Genomic DNA, 25002 nt, shown 5'->3' on the forward strand with positions numbered 1-25002 from the left:
CACAGCATGAAACAGAGCCTGAACCTTCTGGTTAAGAGTTACACTTTAAAGTAATTCTCTTCCTGACCTCCCACATAAGAGGTAGATGAAACTATGATTTGCTAAGGGCACTAAGGGCAGATCATGCCTGACGTATCTGATGGTCTTCTACCATGGATTTACAGCGTTGATGGACAGGGGAAAAGAAACAGATGTCATCTACCTGGATTTGGGCAAAGCATTTGACACTGTCCCACATGATATCCTTGTCTATAAATGGAAGAGATATGGATTTGATGGATAGACCATTCAGCAGGTCATGCTGCAGGTGGCTGCATGGTCACACTAAAATTGTGGTCAATGGCTCAAAGGCCAAGTGGAAATCAGTAATGAGTGGTGTTCCTCAGGGGTTGGTATTGGGACCAGTGCTATTTAACATCTTTAGTGGTGACACAGAGAGTGAAATTGAGTGCACCTGCAGCTAATTTTCCAATGACACCAAGCTGTGTGGTGCAGTTGACACACAGGAGGGAAGGGATGGCATCCAGAGGGACCTGGATAGGCCTGAGAGGTGGGCCTGTGCGAACCTCATGAGGTTCAACAAGGCCAAGTGCAAGGTCCTGTAGCTGGGCTGGGGCAATCCCAAGCACAAACACAGGCTGGGTGGAGAATGGATTGAGAGCAGCCCTTAGGAGAAGGCCCTGGGGATGTTGGTTGATGAGAAGCTCAACATAACCTGGCAATGTGTGCTTGCAGCCCCGAAAGCCAGCCATTTCCTGGGCTGCGTCAACAGAAGTGTGGCCAGCAGGACGAGGGAGGTGATTGTCCCCCTCTGCTCTACTCTCGTGAGACCACACCTGTGGTACTGTGTTCAGCCCTGGGGCCCCCAGCACTAGAAGGACGTGGATGAATTAGAATGAGTCCAGAAGAGGGCCATGAAGATGATCAGAAGGCTGGAGCCCCTCTCCTGTGAAGAATGTCTAAAGGAGTTGGGGTTGTTCAGCCTGGAGAAGAGAAGGCTCTGGGGAGGCTTCTCAGTGGCTTTCCAGTGCCTAAAGGGGGCCTACAGGAAAGTTGGAGAGGGACTCTTTGTCAGGGGGTGTAGTGATAGGACAAGGAGGAATGGCTTTAAACTAAAAGAGGGCAGATTTAGATTAGACATTTGGAAGAAATTCTTTACTGTGAGGGTGGTGAGGCACTAGAACAGGTTGCCCAGAGAAGCTATGGATGCCCCATCCCTGGAGGTTTTCAAGGCCAGGCTGGATGGGGCTTTGGGCAACCTGTTTTTTTGGGTGGCATCCCTGACCCTAGCAGAGGGGTTGGAACTGCGTGATCTTCAAGGTCTCTTATGATCCAAACCATTCTATGATTCTGTGATTCTATGCCAAAAGCAGTGGCAGTTCTGCAATTAGCGTTGGTAGTCATAATTTCACCCCTCAGCTTTTAATGTGCCTAAACAAGTGAGAACTGAAAAGCTAGCAATCAAAAAGTTTTAAAAGACTGAGGCTTAAACAACACCTGCTCAGCCAGAAAGCATGAAAATGATTAAAAAGCTGTAACAGACCTAATTTTTTCCAGCTGAGTCCAATCCGCAGAACTGTTCTTACTGTAGGACACTGTGATGCTGGGATCTGAGTAGCTAAAGCGGCATGATCCTGATCCTGTGAAAAGCAATGAAATTAGAAGTGTTACGACACATTGAAGCAATAAATGATCCTCCAATAACAACCATTGCTGACTGTGCCTTTGTCACATCATCGCTTCTCCGTAATTTTAAAGTGCTTTGATTGATGATGAAATTTCCTGGGATCTGTTGCTGCAGGTAAACACGAAATAATGCATGCTTTATGAGTCAGAAATAAAGTAGAAATGATAAATCACAGCAGTGCCATGTAATCTCTGCAAATTTCCCAAGGGAAGCCAAATAAATTGCTTAACACCCCCTACTGCAGGGAAAAAAGACACCATATAATGTTTAAACAAAACCTTGTTATTAGAGTATAATCCACAGAGCAGTATTTATAGGGAAAACAGTAAAAGACTGTTTTCACATTAGTACATAGGAAAAAGAAATAAACAGAAAAATAAATACAGTAAATGATAGGAAAATATATACAGGATTACTTGAACCGAATGTGCTCTAGGAATTTAAAAGAAAAAAGATGTTACAAAATTAGTTACTTTAAGGATGCCCAAAGAGAATTAAATGAAGATATCATCCCATATACTCACTAGAGCCTATAATTAATAATAAACATTGGATGTTGATCTGGGAATCTCAGAACACTTTACAAAAATGAACTAATTAAGCCTTATGGCACCCCTGCAAGGTAGGGTAATATATTTACTTTTGATTTGTAAAAGGGTGCCTCTGGGTATTGTCACAAAGCATAAGCTTAACAATTAATAAAGGGGACAGTCAAAATAATAAAAACTGGGATTGAAAAATTTGACCTACCAAACGTGATAGACAAATTGAGTGATAATTAAATACACTAAAAATACTATTTTTGTTCTCAAACATCAAGTAATTCATCCCTCTCAGAAAATTTAACACCCAATGAAACAGGTAAATCCAAATGTGTGTTCCAAAGATCAACATTTCTACTTCACAGACAGGTTGAAATGTGAGACTCAAAGGTCAGCAGACAGCAGCTACTTTCCATATTTAAGAGAAGCTGCTCTCAATTAAACAGCACCTCTGATTGCATCAGGATACTGCTGAGTGAGTACCACAGCTTTGCTTATAGTAGGTGTATGTATTATGTGTGGTATGAGTAGCATGTTATGCTTCTATGTGCTTCAGATATGTTCAGTTGCAATGAAAATCATGTTTATAAGGGTATATAAATACACATAAAAAATATAATGTATAATATATTTTATAAAGCTTTAAATATAAATTATATAAAATAGAAACATACACACATTTATATATACAAATGTGGAAATTGCTGAACATAAAATTTTGCAGCTTGGGCTACTTATTGCCGTAATGAAATAAATGGCCTGATTAAAAAGGCGTTGACCGCTTGTACAAGGGACCAGCCTACACATTTGAATAGGAACATATGTCATGATGTACACTGCTTGCAGCCCCTGCTCCCCCGAGGCAGCTCCCATTCACAGCTCTCAGCTCGACAGCAGCTGCACAACTGTTTTTTCTACTCTGCAGAACACACCACAAACAGAGGGGAAAACGCCCAAAAGATGGGATGAAATCCTATATCTGTAATTTTGCCTGATGCACCAACTAGCATCCTGGAAATGACCCACAAAGTTAATTTCTTGTATCTTTTACTTGTGTTAAACTGTAAATATAGAAGCAGATCCTTCCGAATCTACTCACTACAGCTGTGTGGCAGTACATTCAGCTGCTCTGATATGTACTCTGCTGTAACGAGGCACAGAATAATTAATATTGCAAAAGCAGCAGGACTTTGAATTACCAAACATGTACCCAAAATGACTACAAAGCAAGTCTCTGGGTATAATTTACTGACAAGGTACTTTATTTCTCTCATATTAAAACCAAATGATGTCAGAAAAAGCCTTTGTATTTCATATTTGCCCATCTGCTGAGATGGTCTACTTCGCTGAGTGGCATCTGCTGTCAGCTCCTACTTGTGGCTTTTAGGAGTTCCAAACTTTAATCACACTCATTTATTTTATTACAGGGGAATTTGGTTCAAAACCAATGAACTTCAGCTGGTCTAACCACTTTGGCTGACAAGAGGCTGTGAGGCAAAGCAGCAACATACTGACTTTTCTGTCATACAAAAACTAAAGGAGCATAAACAGGAAAAATAACCTGTTAATAATGTGCCATTTCAGTTATTGTTGCAATCAACTCTTGGTATGGTACTCTTAAACAAAGCCAAGTCACACTGTCCTGCCAAAAAAGTGGAGAAGGCCACATTTGCTGACTATACCATAAAGACAACAAGAAACAAGCATTTCCAGTCAGTACAATATATGAAGGATGTCATCTCTTAAATCTCCCTCAGACTAGGCAACAAAGATAAAAGTCATCGCTTGTAAGAAAAAGAACCAGTGAAAAAGGGCTTTGCAAGGCAGATGCGGTGTTTCTCTTGTGTTATTGGAAAGAGAGCAGTGGGGACAAAGAAAAGAGGGGAGACAAGTGCTAGTTTTACTATTATTTTAATAATCAGGACCAGTTTTATTAAGAGTAAAATTAGTTTGCAAATGTCATCAAGGTCAAAGTAAGCAGCAGTTACTGACTGTGATGACAAATGTGTTCTTATCAGTGTTTAAACTCCTTTTTTTTTTTTTTTTTTTTTTTTTTAATATATGAGAAGTACAAGGATCTGGTGCTTGCTTCTTTTGCAAAACCAATGTTCTTCCTAGCTTATATCAATAGTTTCTTCCCAAGGAAAGGGAGAAAGGTGAACACAAAACTGTTCTCCAGAACTAGATTTATTGAGATGTTATCGAAAGCCAGTGTCTTCCAATATAATTTTCAATATATCAATATTCTCAATATTACTTTCAATACTGTTATTACTTAATGCTATTCCTATTACTCCATATTACTGTTATTTCAGTAATCTGAAACTAGAATTATTTAAAATATTTTGTGGAAATCTGCAAGTTTGGATGTTTGCCTCTGCCTTGACTAACAAAGACATCCTCTGACTTTGTGAGCAAATAAGTGATCAAAATTCAAGTAGTAACAGAGCAGAATTCCCCCAGGAGAGGTGTCCTTCACACTGCTTCTAGAGATGGTAATAAATGTTGTGCCAGCTCTAAGCAGAGCCATGTGGGTTGGATGTCACACTGTAAATCTTCATACCTGCCCATCTTCCAAAGAAAAAATTGTACAAGATGACATAAAACCTTTTGAATGAGCCTAGAATATGGTTGTTTTAAGCCAAGAATGCCCAGGTTTTGAATTAGCCATGAAAACTGGTAAGAAAACATATAGAATGATTGCCATTAAGAATTCTATACTAGTAAATTACTGCATTAGAGCACAATGCTGTTTCTTTCTTAAACCAAATACATCACAGAAAATCTGATGCCCTGATATGGTTATTGTCAGTTAGTTCAACTTTCTAAAAGCTACCGATATGCTTTCAAAATTAAGGTGTGTGTATTTGCAAATTATTCAATATGTATAGGCAAGAATTTCCTTGGGTTTCAAGAAATAAGATAAATTCTTCCTTTACAGAATTTTTGCAAATTCTTCCTTTGAAATGTTTTTACTCTTTTTCATAGGCTTCTAGCTGAAGTTCACAGATTTCTAAAACTTTTGAAAAAACGCTCAAGTAGAGACAACCTTCATGGATATTTTTTCTAATGATATATTTGAAACTCAGAAAATAATTTTTTGTGTGCTATGGAAAACTATGAATAGTAAAACAGCTTCTGTTATAAAACCCAGCTATTTTCATATATTGAATATTCTAATTCTATTCTAAGCACTAATTTATTTGGTCTGCACTTCACATGCTTGGATTTTGCCCCAAGGCAAAGCTGAATAAAATAAAATTTGCTCAAAGTTGAATCCAGACAAAAACTCTGATAGAGGATGGTTTTGACTGGCAGCGTCTGTGAACACTGAGTAGCTCCTTCCTGCTGCTTTACTAATTCTGCCTAAACCAGAGAGCAAACAATAGAAAAGGGAAGGAAAACTATGCTTCTTAACTGTTTTGCTACTTGTTCTGGAGGATTTGTAACACATAGCAAGATGTAATGAACACTGAATGCTTATGTCCTAATGAGATGGTCATGTCTTTTTGCTTTTTTTCTAGAAGACTCATTAAGCTTGTTTTGGTTTCTTTCAATGCCGTTATTAGTGAATATTTTATTCACCTTATGTTTTAAAACATTGCGTATGTAGAAGTACTAAGAGTATTTAAGGAGAAATATTGTGAAGGCACTTCATAACAGGTAATTGTAAGCAGGTATTGATGTATTTGTATCTGGGCTGGCAATGGAGGCAAAATTAATGCAAGACTCACTACAGCTTTGCCTCCAACTGTGCCAGATCTGCAGAAATCCGAGTCATGTGGCTGTTGGTCTCTAAGATTTGTTAACAACACTGATTAGAAGCTGGTGTTTTGCTGAGATAAAACTGGGTGCCATCTGCAAGGGAAGCAATATTTTTCTCCTTATAGACTGTAACGCCCTTCGCCTCTTGACAACCTCCTGATAGCTCCTGCAAGTGCTTCAGTGGATAAGCAGATGAGATATCTAATGCTGGCTCTAAGGAGAATAAGCCTAGTGTGTAACTGTGCAAGAAAAACTCACATGAAAATTTGTAGAAGGGTTTGATTGTGTCCTAACAGTGGCCTGAAAGGGAGCTCAGAAGAATCCTGTTTATCTAATATTGGAAGATTACTTTTGTTCATTTTGTTAATGTAATGAATAATGATTAGTGTTTGCTAAGGATTATGATTTGCTGATATCACTTGAATTAAGCCAGAGAGAATAGTATAAATTACTAGTGGTCAAATTTGGTTGGCATACTAATATTTTTTTTTCCAAATTAATGAACCATACAGTCTGGTATAACGAATGCTCCACGGATACTACTTAAAGAAAAAAAGTATATGTTTATGTTGTCTTCTAGTAAAGAGCCAAATGATTTTAACCACGTTAAAAGATGGAATATTTTGGGCTGGGAATACTAGAAGCACTGGTATGAAAACATGCAACTCACTATTCATGTAATACTCCCTCTGAAAATTTAATCAAGAGAAAGTCACAGGAATATTTTTACTTTTCCTTGAAGCCACAATTTTGAACTTGATTTCAAGTGTGATTTTTAATTGTCAAATTTTAGATCTTTAGCCATTTTTTTTTTAGTGTCTTTGTTTATAGATCAAAGTTGGAATACAAATAAATATTTTAAGTGTAAAAAATCTTAAAATAAAAAACTGCAAGAACTGTGTTCTATGTTGTAATTTTATCCTACTTTTTCAGGGAAATAAATATTTTATTGCTATTTGTTTCTCCCTTACAAGAAGATTTTGACTGTCTGTGCCCCTGTGTGTGTTCTGACAAACAGCTTGGAATAAACACCTGACACTAGGAAACAACAATGTTAATGGTATTTGCCTTTGGTGAAAACCAGAGCTACTCTGACTTTAGTGTGAATTATGAATTTTGTGATGCGAAGTCTCAACTATTCATTTCCAGCAGTTTCTGGAGAACAGCTAACTTTTGTTCCCCTGACAGCTTTAGACTGTTCTACTTTGGAAATGCTGGTAGTTACATCCAAATTAAAGGTTGACAAACATGCTAGAAGCCTCCATCATAAAACTATGTAAGAGTAGAATAGTTAGTAAATACATTTGATAAAAATTAATCAAATGGACTTCAGAACTGAAGTCCTAAAATTAATCAGAGGTCAAAGCCCTATTGGATGGGGCCCTGAGCAAGCAGACCCCACCCAGAAGATATCCCTGGTTGGTGCAGCAGACCTCCCATCTTCCCTTCTCACCCATGTCCTGTGAAGGTTCTCAGTAACAGCAAACCTACTTTCTAAGAAGTAATCCAGCTATTAAGTAAGAAAAGTCTGAGAAAACACTTATCTGGCCCAACTTCCTTTCAGTCTATTTATATTCAGTGATATGATGTGCTTCCTGTGCTCACACAAATCTTGTTCTCTTCTAATGAACAAGACAGATCACAGATCATATTTCTTTTTGCACTGAGAACATTAAGGAGAGAAAAATAAGCCAGGCAGAAAGCTGTATTTCCCTTATGCCAGTTTCCAGTTGATTCTGATGTAAAGATGCTCAGCTATTTATAGCATATCTTTCTGAAATACAGCCAGCAGGTATGTTCTTGGATAATGTGTCTGTTGCTGAATAAATAATTAAATGATGCTTCTAAATTTAACTGCATTCGTAAGTGCACCAATAGTGTATAGAGTACCTTGCTGAAGGCAAAGTGAGTAAACTTGTTAACACTTGGATGTAATAGACACCCATTAATTACAGCTACGGAAATAATAATATCATTAACTCCCCAGAAAGACTCTTTCAGTGGTTCTTGAATGTCTGACTAAGTAGTAAGCCCTATGCTAAGTAAGCATTTTCTACTTGTACACCCGTATTGTATGCTTCAATATTATTGCCACTAAATGCTTAATGTCGGATCAGGCAGAGGTCCTCTGAGAGGATGACCTTTCAATGAAGCTGGGTAAAATTTAAATTATACCACTTTAAACTTAAAGTAGTTATTAATTGGTACACTAACTTGTATCAATAAGTAGACAGAGACCTATTGCTTAGCTCTGATTAGCAGCCTGGGTCAGCTGTGAAGGTCAGTAATCAAGACCTTTAACACCATAAGGGTATGAAAGCACGGCTGCAAGGAAAATAGTGTTTTATTCAGATCCCAACAGCTAGCATGTACCAGGGAGGCATACAGAAAGCATGCATTGGTCCCAGAACTGCTGTGTAAAAAGATGGTTGCTCAAATATAAAGACTTGAAAGTAGTTTCCTTGCCTGCTTTAATGAATTTCCCCGTCACCAAGAAAATCTGGGAAATTTTTCTTTTTTCAAGCCAAGTCCTGAATTAAGGTGTCTCTCTTTTCTGAAACCCTATAAAACAGATTGCCTGTTAACTTTATATGTAGGTAGGTAATAATTGGTTGGGTGAAAGGCTTTTTCTTATTTTTTTCAGTGCCTGATGGGTTTTCTCTATTTTTGTCTGCTTTTGCTGTCATGGAAAACCCCCTCCCTTCCCCACTGGAGAAAAAAATACAGGAGCATTTTGCTGAGCTGGGGCCTTCTATCCCCCCTTCCCTCCCCTAGGAACTACAGATGCTTTGTTGTTTGAGTTAATTCAGAAATGGACAATTTTAATCATACAACAGTGTTATCCTAATACAAAGATATGAGCCGGATTAAGATGAAAGTCAGTCTGTAATCCGGTATTTATTATTTTCACCAACCAATTCAGTAATGGCTCGCATTCGACCATGCGGAGGTGGCTCTGCCACCTGCCCTGGGTCAGAACCCAGGGACTCGGCTCGCTTTATCTTTGCTGCTTTTCTCTGCACAGTAAATCTGTAGCGCTCACAGTTTAATTCATAACAGTGGAAGAGAAACCCTGGTACTGAAGTAATAAAAACGGTATTTCATTGCAACCTTGGACTGGCCAAAACAGCACAAATCATTTTGCCAAAAGGCTATTAAAATGTCTTTCAAATATCGCATTAACTTTAAGCCCTGGTTTCAACCTAGGCATTATCTAGGCAGCCCCTCTTGTATAACTCAGCAAAATCAATAACCACCACCTAACATCTCCACTCATGCTATGTGAAGTGTGCTGGATGATGTTACTTACCTGTCTTACTCTTTCACATTAGGTGCAATTTATAACCTATGTATCTACACAAAGGGCTTCTCTGCCAGGAAAGTGAAAGAAAACTAGTGGGTTTCATGCCAGGCAATAGAAAATGACAATTTGGGAGGTAAATAAAAAATCTTAATATTGTTTTATCAGGTGGAAGATGAGAAATGAAGCAAGCAGAAGAAATTCAATATGTCAAATTACACCAATTTTTGCATTTAATTATATCAAATTTTCCAGTTCTTCCCCAATGTATAGGAAACAAATCAGGACAAAACAACCTGGGCGTTCAGATATACTCTGTGTTCTTGCTGCTTAGAGGGGACTGAATCCAAATGTAGCAACGATCAAACATCATTTCACAATCTTGATTTCTTACAGGCCTTAGTGTTTTAATTTACCTAGCTTAAAAGCTGTTTTATGCACTATTTAAACTCGGTTTATGCAGAGTCCTAACATTTATTTATTTATTTATTTATTTTATTAGCCGGCTTCCCAGCAATGGAATCCTTTTAAAACTACAAAGTAGCCCAGGAGTGCCCCACATTTTCTTAACACAAGATAATCCATCTGTCCTGCAGACAGTAGCAGCCATCTCCCTCCAGCCACTCTGTGCTTTGGGAATTCTCCTCACCTGTTCATACCACAGTTAACATGACCTTATGAATGTACCAAGCACACAAATCTGGTGCTTTCTGGAAGGCATCGGAGCAGAAGAAATCTGGGTGCTGAAGGAAATCATCCATGCAAGTGATTAAAATGAAGGAGGTGGCTCAGCGTGCCCAAAACATTTAGGTCCACAGTTTCTGCCATGACTATTTTTGTGTTCAGCCACAAGACAGTGAGAGATTTAAAAGATCAAATACTCTTCCTTGCTGTCCTCAGAAGAAACTTATTTTTCACTTTTGTATTTCTCTAGAGACACGAGTGGATTTTCATAGCAATTCTGAAGGGACTTGCTCATCTCTGCCCAGCTCAGCTGACGGCAAGTCCAGTGCTACCTCATAAAATGGCTATCACAGCATTTGTCAGTCATTGGATAGCCTCTGCTAATTATAAAACTAATGAAAAAAACAAAAGAAGAGAAATTATGAGAAAATGGTCAGCAGTGGTTCCTCCCAGCCAAAGCTAAGGCACATTCCTATCGAATGGTCTGAATCCAAGCAGGAGATAAAGACAATGTAACAGCAGTACTGTCAACATAACAGCTGCCACCAGAAATAAATTAAAACATGGTAAAAATATAAATTACAATTGCCTTTAGACTGTAACATGGGGCCAAATGCATTCATTGTTGTTCATGCTGCTGAGCCAAGCAGCATAGGGATGTTTCTAGAGAGGAGGAGAAGGAATCACCTTGCCTTGCAGATGCCCTGCAGAGCCCTCCAGATGCTACTCCAGGTGAGCACCTGGAGAGGCTGCTATTTCCTCCACAGACATACATGGGGGTCAAGTGAATCAGCTGCTGTATTTATGTCTATAGATTATTTCTGTAAGGTAATTTTTGTCCACTGTGGTCTTCTGTTTGCTAAGGTTAATAGGGAAGCAAATGTGTTTTCTGAAGCATAAAGCTTGGCAGTAAGGACTAATCCAAAGGGCACATTCAGAGATTCTGTTTAAAAAAAATAATAATAGTAATTATAAAATTTGTGTAGTTTGAATATGTTTCAGAGAAAGAAAAAAAGGAGTATTTCTTTTATCTACACAATCAATTACATTTTATAACTCAATTCTCTAGGACTCACACTGATAACAAAGTCAAACTGCCAACTACAAAAATGAAGGAAGAAATTTAAACCTGAAAAAGTTGTATTTTTTTTACTAAAAGTGATAAAAAAAAACTCTCTGTGCTTTGTCTTCAACACACACCACTGAGATCCTTAGCACTTGGATTCACAGAGTAAAACAGCTCTGGTGTTGACCCCAGTGACCTCGGTGGTTCAGAAAGAGTAATAGGGACTGCTGGGTTAATGACTCACTAACCTGCTGCCTGAGGTGAGGCAGGGCATAACACGAAAACCCTTTTGGAACCATTATGTCAAAGATCTGCATCCAAATCAATGACCCTTACTCATATGCTAATCAAAAGCATATTTTAAATTGTTTTCTCCATTACACTTGCAAAGGACTGTGAAATCCTCAAGCAATAAAAATCGGCTGTAAATACACTGTGCCACATAGAAGTTCTTGATATGTGCATTACACGTGCGCCTTTCCTCTTAACAAAATTATACTACAAACATAAAGGTCAACACAGGCTAGACGATTTCTCTTCATTTAAGTGCTGCTGCTGATCTGATGGATTTATAAAGCTCAAGAATTTTGAAGTGAAGACAGTGGTGACCGCTCAACCAGAAAATCAAGTTGCAAGAGTGAAAAGTATGCTGAGCAAGACTGAAGAAATTATTAGCTTTGTTGCTTATTTCAGTGATTAAATGATGAGTTTGTCAATGAAATATTTATGCATGTGACAGCAGAAAGCTTAATACTTTATTTCCTATGGGGAAACAAATAAACAGAAAATAGGGAGAACGAGGATACCACTGAAAAATCACTGAGTAATGTATTTGCACCCTGAATTGTTGGGGTTGCATCCTTACCAAAAAGTCCTGAACACAAATAAAAACCTTTCTTCTATAATATTTTAAGCATATGGCAAAAAACAGATACACATATCCTCGCACTAGTGTTCCATCAGAAAAAGATTAAGAGAGATTGATAAGTTGCAGGTACTGTAGTGGTTATAAGATGCCCGTTTTATCCCTACAAAACACTGTAGGTTTTATTCCTATTAACTATTGTAAGGTAAGTCATCAATAAACTTGGCCATCTGATGGACATTTAGACAAAATAAGTTGGAACAATGGAAGGAGCAACAGCAACAAACGCCAGAGAAGTGACCAAACGATGTGAAAGAAGCTACCCCAGGAGCAGAAGAAGAAAGGGGCCATTCTTACTCTATGAGTAAGGTCCCATCTTCTTACTCTATGGGTAAGATGCATGTTTTGCTTCATATTCAAGATTTTTTTTTCTTTTTTTCTGGCTATAGCAGGGAGTAAACACATGATTTATCCAGAAAAAATACCTAAGGAAATTCTAGCGTCGGCACTGTTTGTTGTCCTGTCTCTGAAGACCACCTTTGCTCATGCTTTCTTCATCTTCAAGACTTTCATGTTACCAGCAAATAATACTCAGATAACAGCACCTTCTAGCCAGCTCAGTAGTACTCTCAGTGCCTGACAGAACTTCAGAGAAAGGGTTTTATTATTTTATTGATTACAGGCAGAATTTTCCTGGGTGAAGAATTTTCCTGAGTTTCTTGTAAGATCCAACCTGAATGATTCTATGGTTCTGTGTTTCATTTGTCACATTGAACATAGACTGCAACTTTTTCAAGAGTGCTGTGGTCTTGTCATTTTAAATCTGAGGCATAAAGAGTGGGAAGTCTTAGGCTAACATGCAGTTGTCCCAGACCGGCATGTCCTTTTCTCCATGCCAGGAATTCTAGCATGGCCACCACTAAACTAACAGAAAGGCATTTCAGAAGACTGCATTAATAACTTTACCTTACATTACCTGATTTCTAAACTAGATTTTACATACTGTTTTACATTGGCTGTCTCTTAATTTCACTGCAATCTGTTGTAGGAAAAATAAATGATGCTTATATAAAAGTAGTAATTCCATCACAAGATCCCAATGAATAAGAATGCAAATAATTTTTGTCAAAATGGGCTGTTTCTGTATATCAGAAAATAGTGCACAGAAGTGATAACAGTGAGGTGATGAGAGGTTTCATTCTTAGGGGTTCATGCAGATTATTTTTTGATTTAGTGCCATATTGCTTGGCACATTTTGCATTTCATTTAAAATTCTCTTTTGTTTTAAACCAAAATGATTGGTACACATATGAAAGGACCATAACTCAACTAAAATCAGCTAGGGAAAGGTGTTTTATGATAGGATCAAAGGAAAATAATGCAAGTCACATATTTGCCTAGTAAGGCAGTATTAAGGGTGACTAAAGGTAAGGATTAATGATTGACCCAAAGTAGATTTGGGAACCCAATCTTCCTAAAAGTTCTTTATCATGATGGTAGAGGTGCTTTTGTGGAAGAGGGATTCCAAGCCCAAGCTTTTTCTCCAAAGAAAGCAAAAAAAAATTTTTGACCTTTGACTAGCTCTTTGCACAACTGTTAGCTTGTTCTTTAAAAAATGGAGCTGAAATGCCAAATGTTTGAAATATGAAGATGTATCTGATCCCAGAAGGTATTTTTTAACTAAAAGAAAACCCAATCACTTTTTTTTTGATATAAAATAATAGGGTTTTTGTTTATTTTTATTTTTTTAATAGGGGGAACAATTATTAATGTGCTCTAGTAATGACAGAGATATATCACAGATATCTCTGTGATATATCAGAAAAGTTGAAGAAAAAAGAATTTTAAAATAGCATCCCTCCTTACGAACACATTGTATTTATCCGGTACATGACAGTGTCAAATTCACCCTGCTTGCAGAGGAGTGTTCAAGAGTTTTCCTGAAAAAAGCTGAAGAGTAGGAGCTTTCCTTATCAAGTTATTCCCATTTTCCAAAATTGTTCAATAGCCAAAAATAACCTATCAATACTAAAGGATAAAGAAAGAGCCATGAAACAAAGTTTTTCATGGTAATTTAACATCTTGCATTAACAGTTTTCACATTGAGATACACATAGCTCCGAGGAGTGCAAGCCCAGAAGGATAGTCTGTGTGTTGGTGCTCACCACAGCACCTTTGGATTCAGCTTTGTGTTAGACTCAGATGTGCTGTGGAGGAAGAAGGACTGGAAATAGCCTGCCAGTGCTGAACACCCACACAGACAGCCTACGTACCCCACAGCTATGGCAGTTTATGTTTGAAGAGGACACTCAAGGAACAAGCAGTTCCATTTGCACACCTCACACCTTGGCATTGATCCCCTAAAGCCTTTTCTCTTCTTATGGGACTCCATGAGTCTCTTTCTTCCCATGTTTAGCTCAGTCATTAATCGCTCATCACTGTCAGTCACCTTCCATCATACTGGCCTATGCGAATGACAATGCATATTCATCCCAGGAAGAGTTGAAAGCATCCCTGGAGAAGCTTTTGATACGGTTACTCACAGTATCCTTCTGGACAAAATGTCAAGCATACAGATAGATAAATACATAATACGATGTGTGAACAGTTGGCTAATGGGTCTTGCTCAAAGTGTTATGGTAAATGGGGTTACATCAGGCTGGCAGCCAGTCATTAGTTGGGTTCCCCATGGCACCATTTTAGGGCCAGTTCTCTGATGTTTTCATAAATGACTTGGATGTAAGACTAGAGTTGTATTGAGTAAGTCTGCAGATGATACTAAATTGGGAGGAGCTGTTGACTCTGTCGGGGGTAGAGAGGTCTTGCAGAGAGATCTTGACAAATTAGAGAGCTGGGCAATGACCAATAATATGAGGTTTAACAGGAGCAAGCGCCAGATTGTGCACCTGGGAGGGGGGAGCCCTGGTTGTACGTACAGACTGGGGGACGAGAGGCTGGAGAGCAGCCCCGTGGAAAGAGATCTGGCGTTTTGGTCAATGACGAGTTGAATATGAGCCAGCAGTGTGCCCTGGCAGCCAAAAGGGCAAACTGTGCCCTGGGGTGTATCAAGCACGGCATTACTAGTCAGTCAACGGAAGAGATTATCCCGCTCTACTCTGGGCTGGCATGGCCACACCTTGAGTACTGTGTACAGTTTTAGGCACCACAATATAAAAAGCACATAAAACTATTAGAGAGTGTCCAAAGGAGGGCTACAAAGATGGTGGAGGGTCTAGAGGAGAATATATAAGAGGAGCGGCTGAAGTCCCTTGGTTTGTTCTGCCCAGGGCAGAGCAGGCTGAGGGGAGGCCTCATGGCGGCCTGCAGCTCCCTCACAAGGGGAGCGGAGGGGCAGGCGCTGAGCTATGCTCTCTGGGGACAGCGACAGGACCCGAGGGAATGGCATGGAGCTGGGACAGGGGAGGTCAGGCTGGGTGTTAGGGAAAGGTTCTGCACCCAGAGGGTGGTCGGGCACTGGAACAGGCTGCCCATGGCAGTGGGCACAGCACTGAGCTGCCGGAGTTCAAGGAGCATGTGGACAACGCTCTCAGACACATGGTCTGAGTTTTGGATGGTCCTGGGTGAGCCAAGAGTTGGACTCAATGATCCTTGTGGGTCCCTTCCAACTCAGGATATTCCGCAATTCTATGTGGCTAAAGGGAAAAGTCTGAGTTTTGCAATGAGAAATAGAGAATATTTCAGCTAATGAACCAGGCTAACATTGTATGGCAGCTGAGACCAGAGGCTTCTGTGCAATATCCTGCAATCCCAAACTGCTGAATTAGAGGTTCTGGCCTGAAAGAGTCCAAAGTCCATGCCTTAAATATCTCATTTAACAATTCCATTGAGCACTAAGCAAACTGTTAGACTTTGTCTTTCACATATGAGTGGTTGGTCTCGCAGAAATGTAGTCATGGATGATTTAAGATATCTGAAGCAATTGAAATTTTCTGAACAACTGGGCAGACAGTGCATGACTGTAAGCATCACCTCACCCCTGCACCAGCAGGCAAGGCCACTGGCTCGAAGAGGCTCAGAATGAATGCTGCATGGCAGACAAGTTATTCTCACTCGGAAAGGCTACTGCAGTTTAATGTTGTCCTGTGTGCTGAATAAGTCTTACTAATTACATTTTAATCCTAATTAAGCCTTCATCCTCTGTGCTCTTTTTGGCCCCTGTTGCCCTTCAAAGGTCTAGACTACCAAATACATGGCACATTAAGAAAACTAGACAGAATACCAACTAATGAAAAATTCACTAGGGTCTTATCCTTTCTTACCATACAGTTTAAAAGGATCTGGGAGTCATGATGAAATCAAGGCCATTTTTTTTTTTTTGCTTCATTTCCCAGTCTTCACCTGCTTATATAGCTGCAAATACAAAATTCCATCTGATAATTAGTGATGAGAGAAATGAAAGGATATGCACTTTAATGTCACCAAAGCTAGGTGAGAAATTTAATATAAAGGTGACCCCAAAAGATTGCAGCTTAAGCTATTCAGTGGTAGATAGAAAGTGTTGAGCATTCTTTAAAAAAAGGTAATTCTCCTGGATGAATCTCTAAATAAGGTTATGATTAAACTGGACATTTGGGAATAAACTGGAAACTGTCAAATACCTCGTTCAGATTTATGATTGTAAAGCCAAGTACTGCTGAGCACAGCAGCAGTCCCCTGGCAAATCTGTGCTATATTTCAAGCCTAACATAGACACACAGGGAAATATGATACATTTTGAACTTCAGGCTGAAAATTGATTTACTCAGATGTGCATATATCCCTCTCCTGCTTTACCATGTGGGGGATTTTACTTGTTCCTACTGGTACAGGTTAGGGTATTGTTACCACATAGTCCTGTCATATAGGGTATTTCTTGCTCAGATGGTTCTTGACCTTTTTTTTATTTGACCTTCCCCAGATGATAGGACCAAAGGCTACTAGTGAAATTTAAAGTCTAATTTTACCCTTTGGGGGAGCTGCACCCTTCCACATCACCTGCAGTGGGCACTGGCTTCCTACCTGGAGCAGTAAATGTTCACTCACTGACTTGTGAGTTGCATTGATGTTAACCATTCTGAGTCACTGCAAAAATAATCAATATCATTTTTTTTTGCAAATTTTCCTGAAAAGCAAAATTCCTTAGTCACTGCACACTTTCAGTGTTATAAAAGTCACACATCCTTGGGCACAGCCACAGGTGGGAGGGTGAGACAGAAACATGGGGCTTTATAAATGCTGGGTGGGTTTCTGCTGGTGAGCAACATGTCCTAGCAGGTCAAGTGAGCTACTCCTTTTCACTGACTGCATGAAGCTGCAAGGTAAATCCGGGCTGTTTTTCTAGAGGTGCTCGGTCTTTATGCACTAATTCGGCTTAGGAATGAAAATATTTTGCTGACTTTTAAAAATGGTGATTAATAAAAATGGTGAAAATACAAGCACAGATACCAACCCTTAGCACTAGTAACATTGCACTCAGCTGCATGGCGAAAAGTAATGATGCCCACAAATTGTCAAATGAACAACTTGAGTCAGAAACAAATGTAACTGATGTATTTTTGAGCCTTCCAGGGTTTTGATTTCAGATCTATTAAAAAAAACTAACTTGCTTGCCAAGGTACCTGATAGCTCTTATTTCCAACTGATATTTCCAGACTTTAATCACACCTCTGCTGATACTTCTGGAGAATTACTTTTTTAAAAATAGGTATATAATTTAGAAATACATATCCAGAGGTCCACAGAGAAAGCTGGCTATCTTTCTTCCATGCTTTTTTATTGAACTATTTGTATCATGAAAACATTTTTCCTTCATATCTTGAACACTGAGTTATAAGTTGAGAAATTAACTTTTTTGCCAGTTTGCCTTCAGCCCAAGACACAACTTCTGCATTAAAGTACAACTACACACTGAAAATCTGCAATAACTTACAGCAGTTATTCTAAGTAATACAGCATACCACCACCTTGTTGGTAATATGAACTAAATAGCATCTCATTTTGGTCTGCCCTACTGCCTATTATGTTTGTACAGATGTGTTAAAAACAGCTCTATCCAGTCATAACCTGTAAGATAACAAGGGTTGAAAATGTTAAAGAAGAAAAATCCACTACTGCTAGTTCAGTTTTTAGAAACAGGAATCACGCGTTAGAGAAAGAGCAAGTCATTATAATGTTAGCCATGAGGTTATAAAATAGACTTGAAAAAAAATAACCCTATGACTATGCGTCCCATCATCAGAGTATCCACCGGAATTGCTCCTTTTCAAAGTTTATGTTGGGAGCTCTATATATTATTAAGAGATGAATGAATGTGCTGCAGTTTTTCCGTTTTTAATTTTTTTAAAATTGTTTTTTAATCCCTCATGTCACGTGGCACATTGACCAGAATGGTGAATGTGAAACTGAGGGTCATTTTCCATTGCAGCAATGACTTTTTGCACTTTCTCAGGTGAAAGAGTGAGCTAAACTTACCAAGGGAAAACTGAAGGACGGATGCAGTAGTTGTGTTAAGGCCAGTGGTGGTCTACAGGAAGAAAAGCAAACAGCAGAGAGATAGGTCAGCAAAACAATACATTCATCACTTGTTTTCCTTTGAAAGCACAGAAGCTCTCTGGATACCTAGACCTTCAGTGCATAAAACTATTAATATCCTACCCTTTCAGGTTGAGTGATTATGGACATTGCTGATATGTCATTTTGATTATTGATATCTCATCATATGTCAAAGCTGGCATTTTTTTTCCATTTCACTGTATTAATGTCTGCAAAATGAGCACATTTATGTGGAATGCTGGCACTTGACCAGTCTTTTAGGAGACCTAAAAGACGAACCTTGTGGTTTATTATCAGCTTAGTAGAAACCTGTGTATACAGAATGGTTTTCACTTGCTTTTCCCAGCACAGAACAAGAACCAAAAATGATCATAAATAAATAATGAAAATAACATTAAGTAAATCTAAAATAATAAAATGAAATGTTAAGAGTGGGATAACAGAATCTAAGTCTTCAGCAGTAAAGCAAACAAAATCTTGATGATACAGCATAATATGTACAATGAAATTTTGTAGTAGCATCCACACACTGCTGATATGCAACCAAGACCTACAGGCAGGCAGAAAACACTGAGCAGTTCACTCTGTATTCAGCACACTGCCCTCCCATATTGCTTTTCTTTTTTCTCTCTTTCAATACCCTCATATTTCAGTTGTTCACATTAGAACAGTTGTCCTGAAAACGTTATAAGATCAAGAGCACTAGAGTTCTGTGAAGGAAATAATATCACCTGTATTATTTCAAAAAGATTTTCAATTAATTTTTAAAGTTGGACTTAACAATAGTGCTACATAACAAGCAAGTCAGAGGATCACCCCAAAAAGAGGAGACTCAAAGTGTGGTTCATTCTCTTTAGGAAAGGACCCTGCAAAGATATGCAGACCCTGCAAAAGTTTTTCACTATAAGCAGATATTATAGGCTAGACCGAAGGTGGAAAACTGTGCAAAATGAAAGACTGCTGCAGCACTAGACCAAAAAAGAAAAGGAGACACAAACTGGTCAGACAGGAAGTTTACACAAACTTAAAAATGTCATCTAATTATAAGAACAGTGACAGAAAACACCCTAGTTAAATTCAATTATTTGTTGCTAGTGATGACTGCAACCTAGATTTGAGGTCTTTGGAGTTGTCATCCTATGTCAGACCCCATACAAGACTTCAAGTCATTTCCCATGGGAGCAGTGATGGACTTTTCTATCAGCTGTGCTCATTGTCAGGAAGCCCCGTGATCTGCACCCATTCACCACATCATATCGTGGATAAGGCTACAGAGGAGCCAGGCTTCTGAGCAAATTCAGCCCCAGGAGCAAGGTCTGTGGCTCAAGGTCTAGGCTTCAGCTACCAGAACTCAGCTGGGGATCTGTCTGCATGGCAGCACCTCCAAGTGGAGGACTTCATTGCTTCTCCTGCTTTGCTTGCGTGAGTGAAGGAGAGGAAACCAATAAGAATAATGTCAAACAGCAATATACAGATAAAATTTGATGTTATGGAAACAAAACTGTCATTTTCTAAAAAAAATCAGCACCCAAGTAAAGATTAGATGCAAGGACTTGGAAGACCCTACATTCACTCAACTGGCCATTAACTCTGGCACTATTACAAAGGCAATTTTATCAACATTTTGTAATGGTGAACAATACATTTTCTGCATAATTTCCCTGAGGCACAAGGTGAAAGCAAAGATTCTTCCATTATCAGGTAGTCCTGCTCACTTTAATTATCTACTATGTAAATAAACATGAGAACTGGAGAGAGAAATCTCTCTTATGTCTGAACTCTCTTATTACCCTGTGCATTGCTGCATGACACTGAACAAAAGCTATTCCTAAATGCAGATGTTTTCTGACTGTTATTTAGGACTTCAGTGATACAGAACAAATGCTATCTTGTGGTTACCTGTTTTGTCTTTTCTATCTTTGGAGACTTTCAAAAAAATTTCCATGCCTTTGCAAACATATATTCGGAATGTGTATGTATTTTCAAGTGCATATGATTAAGAAATTCCTAGATGACAGGGCAGCTTTTGCCATTTCCTTCAACATACTAACATCAGCATTTGGGTGGGAGCACATTAAATCAGCTTGAGCAGTTGAGTTCTGTTAAACTAATGGTCTTTTTTTCCCTTGCAAGTTAGTTTTAACCTCAGTTCATTTCTGGCAAGCCCACCGGTGCTTGTATGGGTGGCATCTCTGCCTCCAGGTGATGGTGCAGAAGAACAAAAGAAAAAACTTCTTCCAGTGCTGGTGCACACCAAAGCAAAGTGTTTGTTAAATTATAATGGATGGAGACCTGGTCCTGGGCATGCTCAAGTGGGTGCGGGTGAGTGTGGGGCACAGCTGTGTTTTCTGAGCAGCTTTCCACAGAACCAGAAAGATCATCAGACTGATCTGTTTTCCTCCCTCTAACCTAGGGAGAATAAGGTGTCCAGGAAATGGCTTGCTTTGGCATGAATTTTTGGTGTGTTTTTTTTGTTTTCTGCATACATGCTAAATACAGAGGGAAACTTCTTATAAATGTTAATGAATGGGAACTTCACAGAAATGCACTGAAGATTGGCTGATATAAGTGACTGCAGGGGCGTTAGGAGGATGCATGGAAATTTAAGAAATTTATCACAGCTATTAATGATCCGTGAATGAAGACAGACTCAGTGGGACAGATTCCCAATCATCACAAGCATCACAAACAGCAACTTTCAGAACCATCTGAAAATTTCCCATTATCTGTACATAAAGTTTACTGAAAATACATTTTTTTTTCCTCTCCTGGCAATATTCCTAAAAGGTAATATTCCTTAAAGATAGTTCTAGTCTTATAACAGAAACAGGGGAGTTGCATTTATATTAACACCTTTAAAATTGTAGTCATGTCCCTATTTATGTCCATTCTGTCAGGATCGATTCAACATTAGGTATCACATTTATCATGCCAAATAATAAAGTGCTTTCTGACTTGAGTTGTGAGTACCTATTATATTAGCTTACATTCAATTAATTATGTTGTGCAAGTTCTAATTTCAAAATGAAACCCTTTATCAGTGTTCAGTGGCTCATATCACCAAGAAATTAAATGTATCAGTTGTCACAGAAGAAGCATTCAGGAGGAATTAAAAGAGACTATGTTGTCAGTTGTTCCAGTAATGTTTTAGAAAAACAAACAAACAAACAAAACATTATATTTAGTAAAAACTTTTTGCAAAGTTCTGGGTTAGCAGGGAGTCTTTAGCAGCTATTTCCCTCTGCAACATCTCTGACACTATGCATCATTCCAGGGTTTTGCCAATGCTAAATTCTCACTAACAGACAGGGACAGTTGGTATTAAACAACCTCTGCCTGCAGAAACAGACAGCTACAGGGAGCCAGGAAAGGAGAGAGAGGTCAAGGAAGCAAACCAGTAGTTGTCACAGTGGTTGATATCATACATTTGACAAATTCAAACTCTTCTTCACTTAGTATTTCAAGCAATAATGTGTCAATAGGAGCCATGAACAGGAACAGAGATTTCAAGAGTCATCTCAAGAATGGGACTCAAAAAATACATTAAGATTGGAGAAGTGAAACAGGGTTTAAAATCTGTGATAGGAAGAGATACATTGTGTAATTGCTGAAAGAGGGCTACAAATCAGGATCAAGTCGGCTCAAAGAAAATTGGAATTCAAACCTTTGTCCACAACCAAAAATAAAACTAGGTCAAATCTGTGGCATGAACACTGTCCTGTGCTCACCCAAAATGGTAAATCCCTCACATGTTCCTTCATAAGGATTTGATTTTTTCTGCAACACTGCCATAATATTTATAAACACTTTCTTTATTAGTCTGCTAGCTGTTTATAAGCATGGTGATTTTTGCAGCTGATTATTTAATCATGCCACTTAGGCATCATAATACATTTTTTTCCAAATTCCTGATGCTGTGATAGTGCTATTTTATTATGTGGTAATGAAAGTACAGTCCAATGCTGGATTTTGAAGCCAATTTGTGATTAATAGGGGTAGGCTAAATTATATGTCAGCAGGAAGAAGACAACTAATTAACAACATTTTAAACCCCTCATACTTGGGACCTGTGTTAAATAGATTGTTTTTCAAGGAGTGTTACATATGCTCAATACCACAACTAAAAATAAGATAAAAATATGTGGGAAAAGTATCCCAGTGGTGTGACTTCATTTTTGCACAGGACATATAACAATGCATCTCTTCTCAAGGCAGTTAATGAAGCACAGCACATTCGGATAGCATTCAGAGTAACAGAGAGGCAATTTAGCATCACTGTCAGGATTCCCCTGCTGGAGCTGGCTCTGAGGGAAATGACTGAAATTCTTCTTTATCCATAAAACCTATGAATTACTTTTAAAGCTGTTTATGACTTTCAGTAACCATACCAGCACTATCTACATTGCATTTGTGCAATTTTGATCTCAGCTAAAGATGTAAAATTAACCCTGTTAAAAGAATTGTCAGTGTCTCAAATGATGAGAAGATTGCTGCCCAAAACCACTTCTGTTTTATGGCCCTCTTCCATGTACCCTCTTCAAATAGCTCTCATCAGCCTCTCCCTTCATTCAGAATACAGTTGAAAACATGAAAATTAATTTTGAATTAAATAGGCTTTGAGATGGTCTTGTAATTTTTCACTTCTTTCCAAAAGTCCCATTTATGTACATCATTGTAGCTACCTGCCAGTGTCAGCTGCAGCACGTGGGCATTGGTTATATATCTTTCAATTCATTTCCCCCACCCAGATGATCCCAAGTTAATGCAAATTTTACCATGTCGTTTCTTACAGCAATTTTATGACCAAACTACACCCCAATGAAATTAATTCTGTCACCTTTATCGTGACTCAATTTGTTACATACACTTTCCCGAGACTGGCAGGTGCTTGCTCCAGGCTGCATTTAAGTCTGTAAGATGCACTATTCACAAGTGATGTTTTACAACCAAATTAACAATTGTCAACAGCAACAAGAAAAAAAAAAAAAGACACAGCTAATAAAATAAGAGAAGAAAAATGAACCCTTGAAATTGAATTATCTGAAATAGACATTTCATTGTCTGAAATAAAGAGAATTATGCCAGTTTGAAAACATAGCTCTATTTCCTTGCCTTCCCTGTCTTTAACAGATATTTTAAATAACCTAGATATACACCAGATCAAGAGTTTTTTCTTTGCAAAGAATTGCAACAAATGTTGGTTGTCATCTATTTTTTGAAACATTGGGGTGTTCCTTGGGTGCTCTCCCATGGCATTATCTCTTTGCTTAAGAACTGAACACCAAACTTGCAAAGCACTCACCAGCTCTCGGGGACCATATGGCTCACAGAAAGTGACAGCGCTGCCGTGCATAATCACACCACACTGCTCTCCAACCTCACAGTTTCTGCATTCAGACCTGCAGGAAGAACAGAACACGTTCAAAATGGAAATTAGAAACCTCACGTTGGAGACTGCGTCAGGTTTGAAGACTGTAAAATAAGAGTGTTACAGTTTGGTGCTCAAACCGAATGTAAAGGTTGAGCATTGGCACATACAATGTGCTAAAGCTGCCTCTTTAGAAAGGACCTTATGGGTAGGTATTTGCTCTCTGCATGCTGTTGCCCCACAAAAAAAAAAAAAAAAGAGCATCCCTGCTTATCAGCTGCAAAACATCACACCACAGGAAGCCAGGCTGACCTTTACATATATAATTTATCCCAAAGTTACTGTTCTTCCAAAATCCTTACTGCATGTTTGCTATACTAGGTGCAAGCCCACTACTGCAGAATTACCATGTCTTGAACAAGACAGCTCAAGGAAAGTGGGATCAGCCTGGGGGCACAAAACACTGGGGATGAGTGATTTTATGATACCACCTAAGATCATGGGGGAGGAAGTAATTCAGAAATGTTCCAGATTTACAAAGCTCCTTGAAACATGTGGGCCTGAGCCATCAGTGTCAGGGTCTGATATCAGCTGTGTCATCTCCTCCAGTTCTCCTGCATCACTTCTTGATAACCTTGGCTCCACCACCTTCCTTTCAGCAGCGGCAGAAACCTCATTCATGAAAATGAGCAGAGTAGGTGGCTCAGGTTTGGAAAGAAAACCATGAAGCTCCACATCACTCAAGGTCAGACTGTCTTCGGTCACATATTGCCCTCATGCATCATGGATGGCGCCTGGGGGACCCAGCACAGAGCTCAGCCTTTGGGCACCTCATTGAGCTCCTCCAAACAAGAACATCACACTTCCTCCAAAGAAGAACAGGAACAAGCATTGAAGAAAATTTGTAAGCCGTGGCCCTCTCTGGCTGCAGGGTTATCTATTCCAAAGGCCAGGCTTGAGGTGGGAATGGAGTGGGGAGGTGACACTGTGGCAGGCAGGACTTGCACAGTTTGACATCTGCCATCCAGGTGAGGAGACTGATCTTCCTGGAGGACTCTGTCCCCTACAGAGGAGGTGGTCCCTGCTCGCTTACATGCTGCAACCCTACCCTGAAAGTGCGCACCAAGAGGCTCCTACAGCCCAGTTGCTCCAACACGTTTCTTGCTGCTGCT

The 25002-nt window shown here is 39.0% G+C and overlaps 1 protein-coding gene across 1 annotated transcript in view; it reads right to left on the reverse strand.

Annotated features, from left to right (window-relative positions):
* The window catches only part of RELN (reelin), a 296816-nt gene that overhangs the window by 135235 nt on the left and 136579 nt on the right, over positions 1-25002 (reverse strand). Inside the window, exons 7-9 of the mRNA XM_035549571.1 lie at positions 23765-23861; positions 18382-18433; positions 1544-1640 (exon numbers count right to left, since the gene is read on the reverse strand). Coding sequence (XP_035405464.1) covers positions 1544-1640; positions 18382-18433; positions 23765-23861 — 246 coding nt within the window. The remainder of the gene's footprint in view (positions 1-1543; positions 1641-18381; positions 18434-23764; positions 23862-25002) is intronic.

The sequence above is a fragment of the Cygnus atratus genome, chromosome 1 (assembly GCF_013377495.2).
Source record: "Cygnus atratus isolate AKBS03 ecotype Queensland, Australia chromosome 1, CAtr_DNAZoo_HiC_assembly, whole genome shotgun sequence".
In the NCBI taxonomy this organism is placed as follows: Eukaryota; Metazoa; Chordata; class Aves; order Anseriformes; family Anatidae; genus Cygnus; species Cygnus atratus.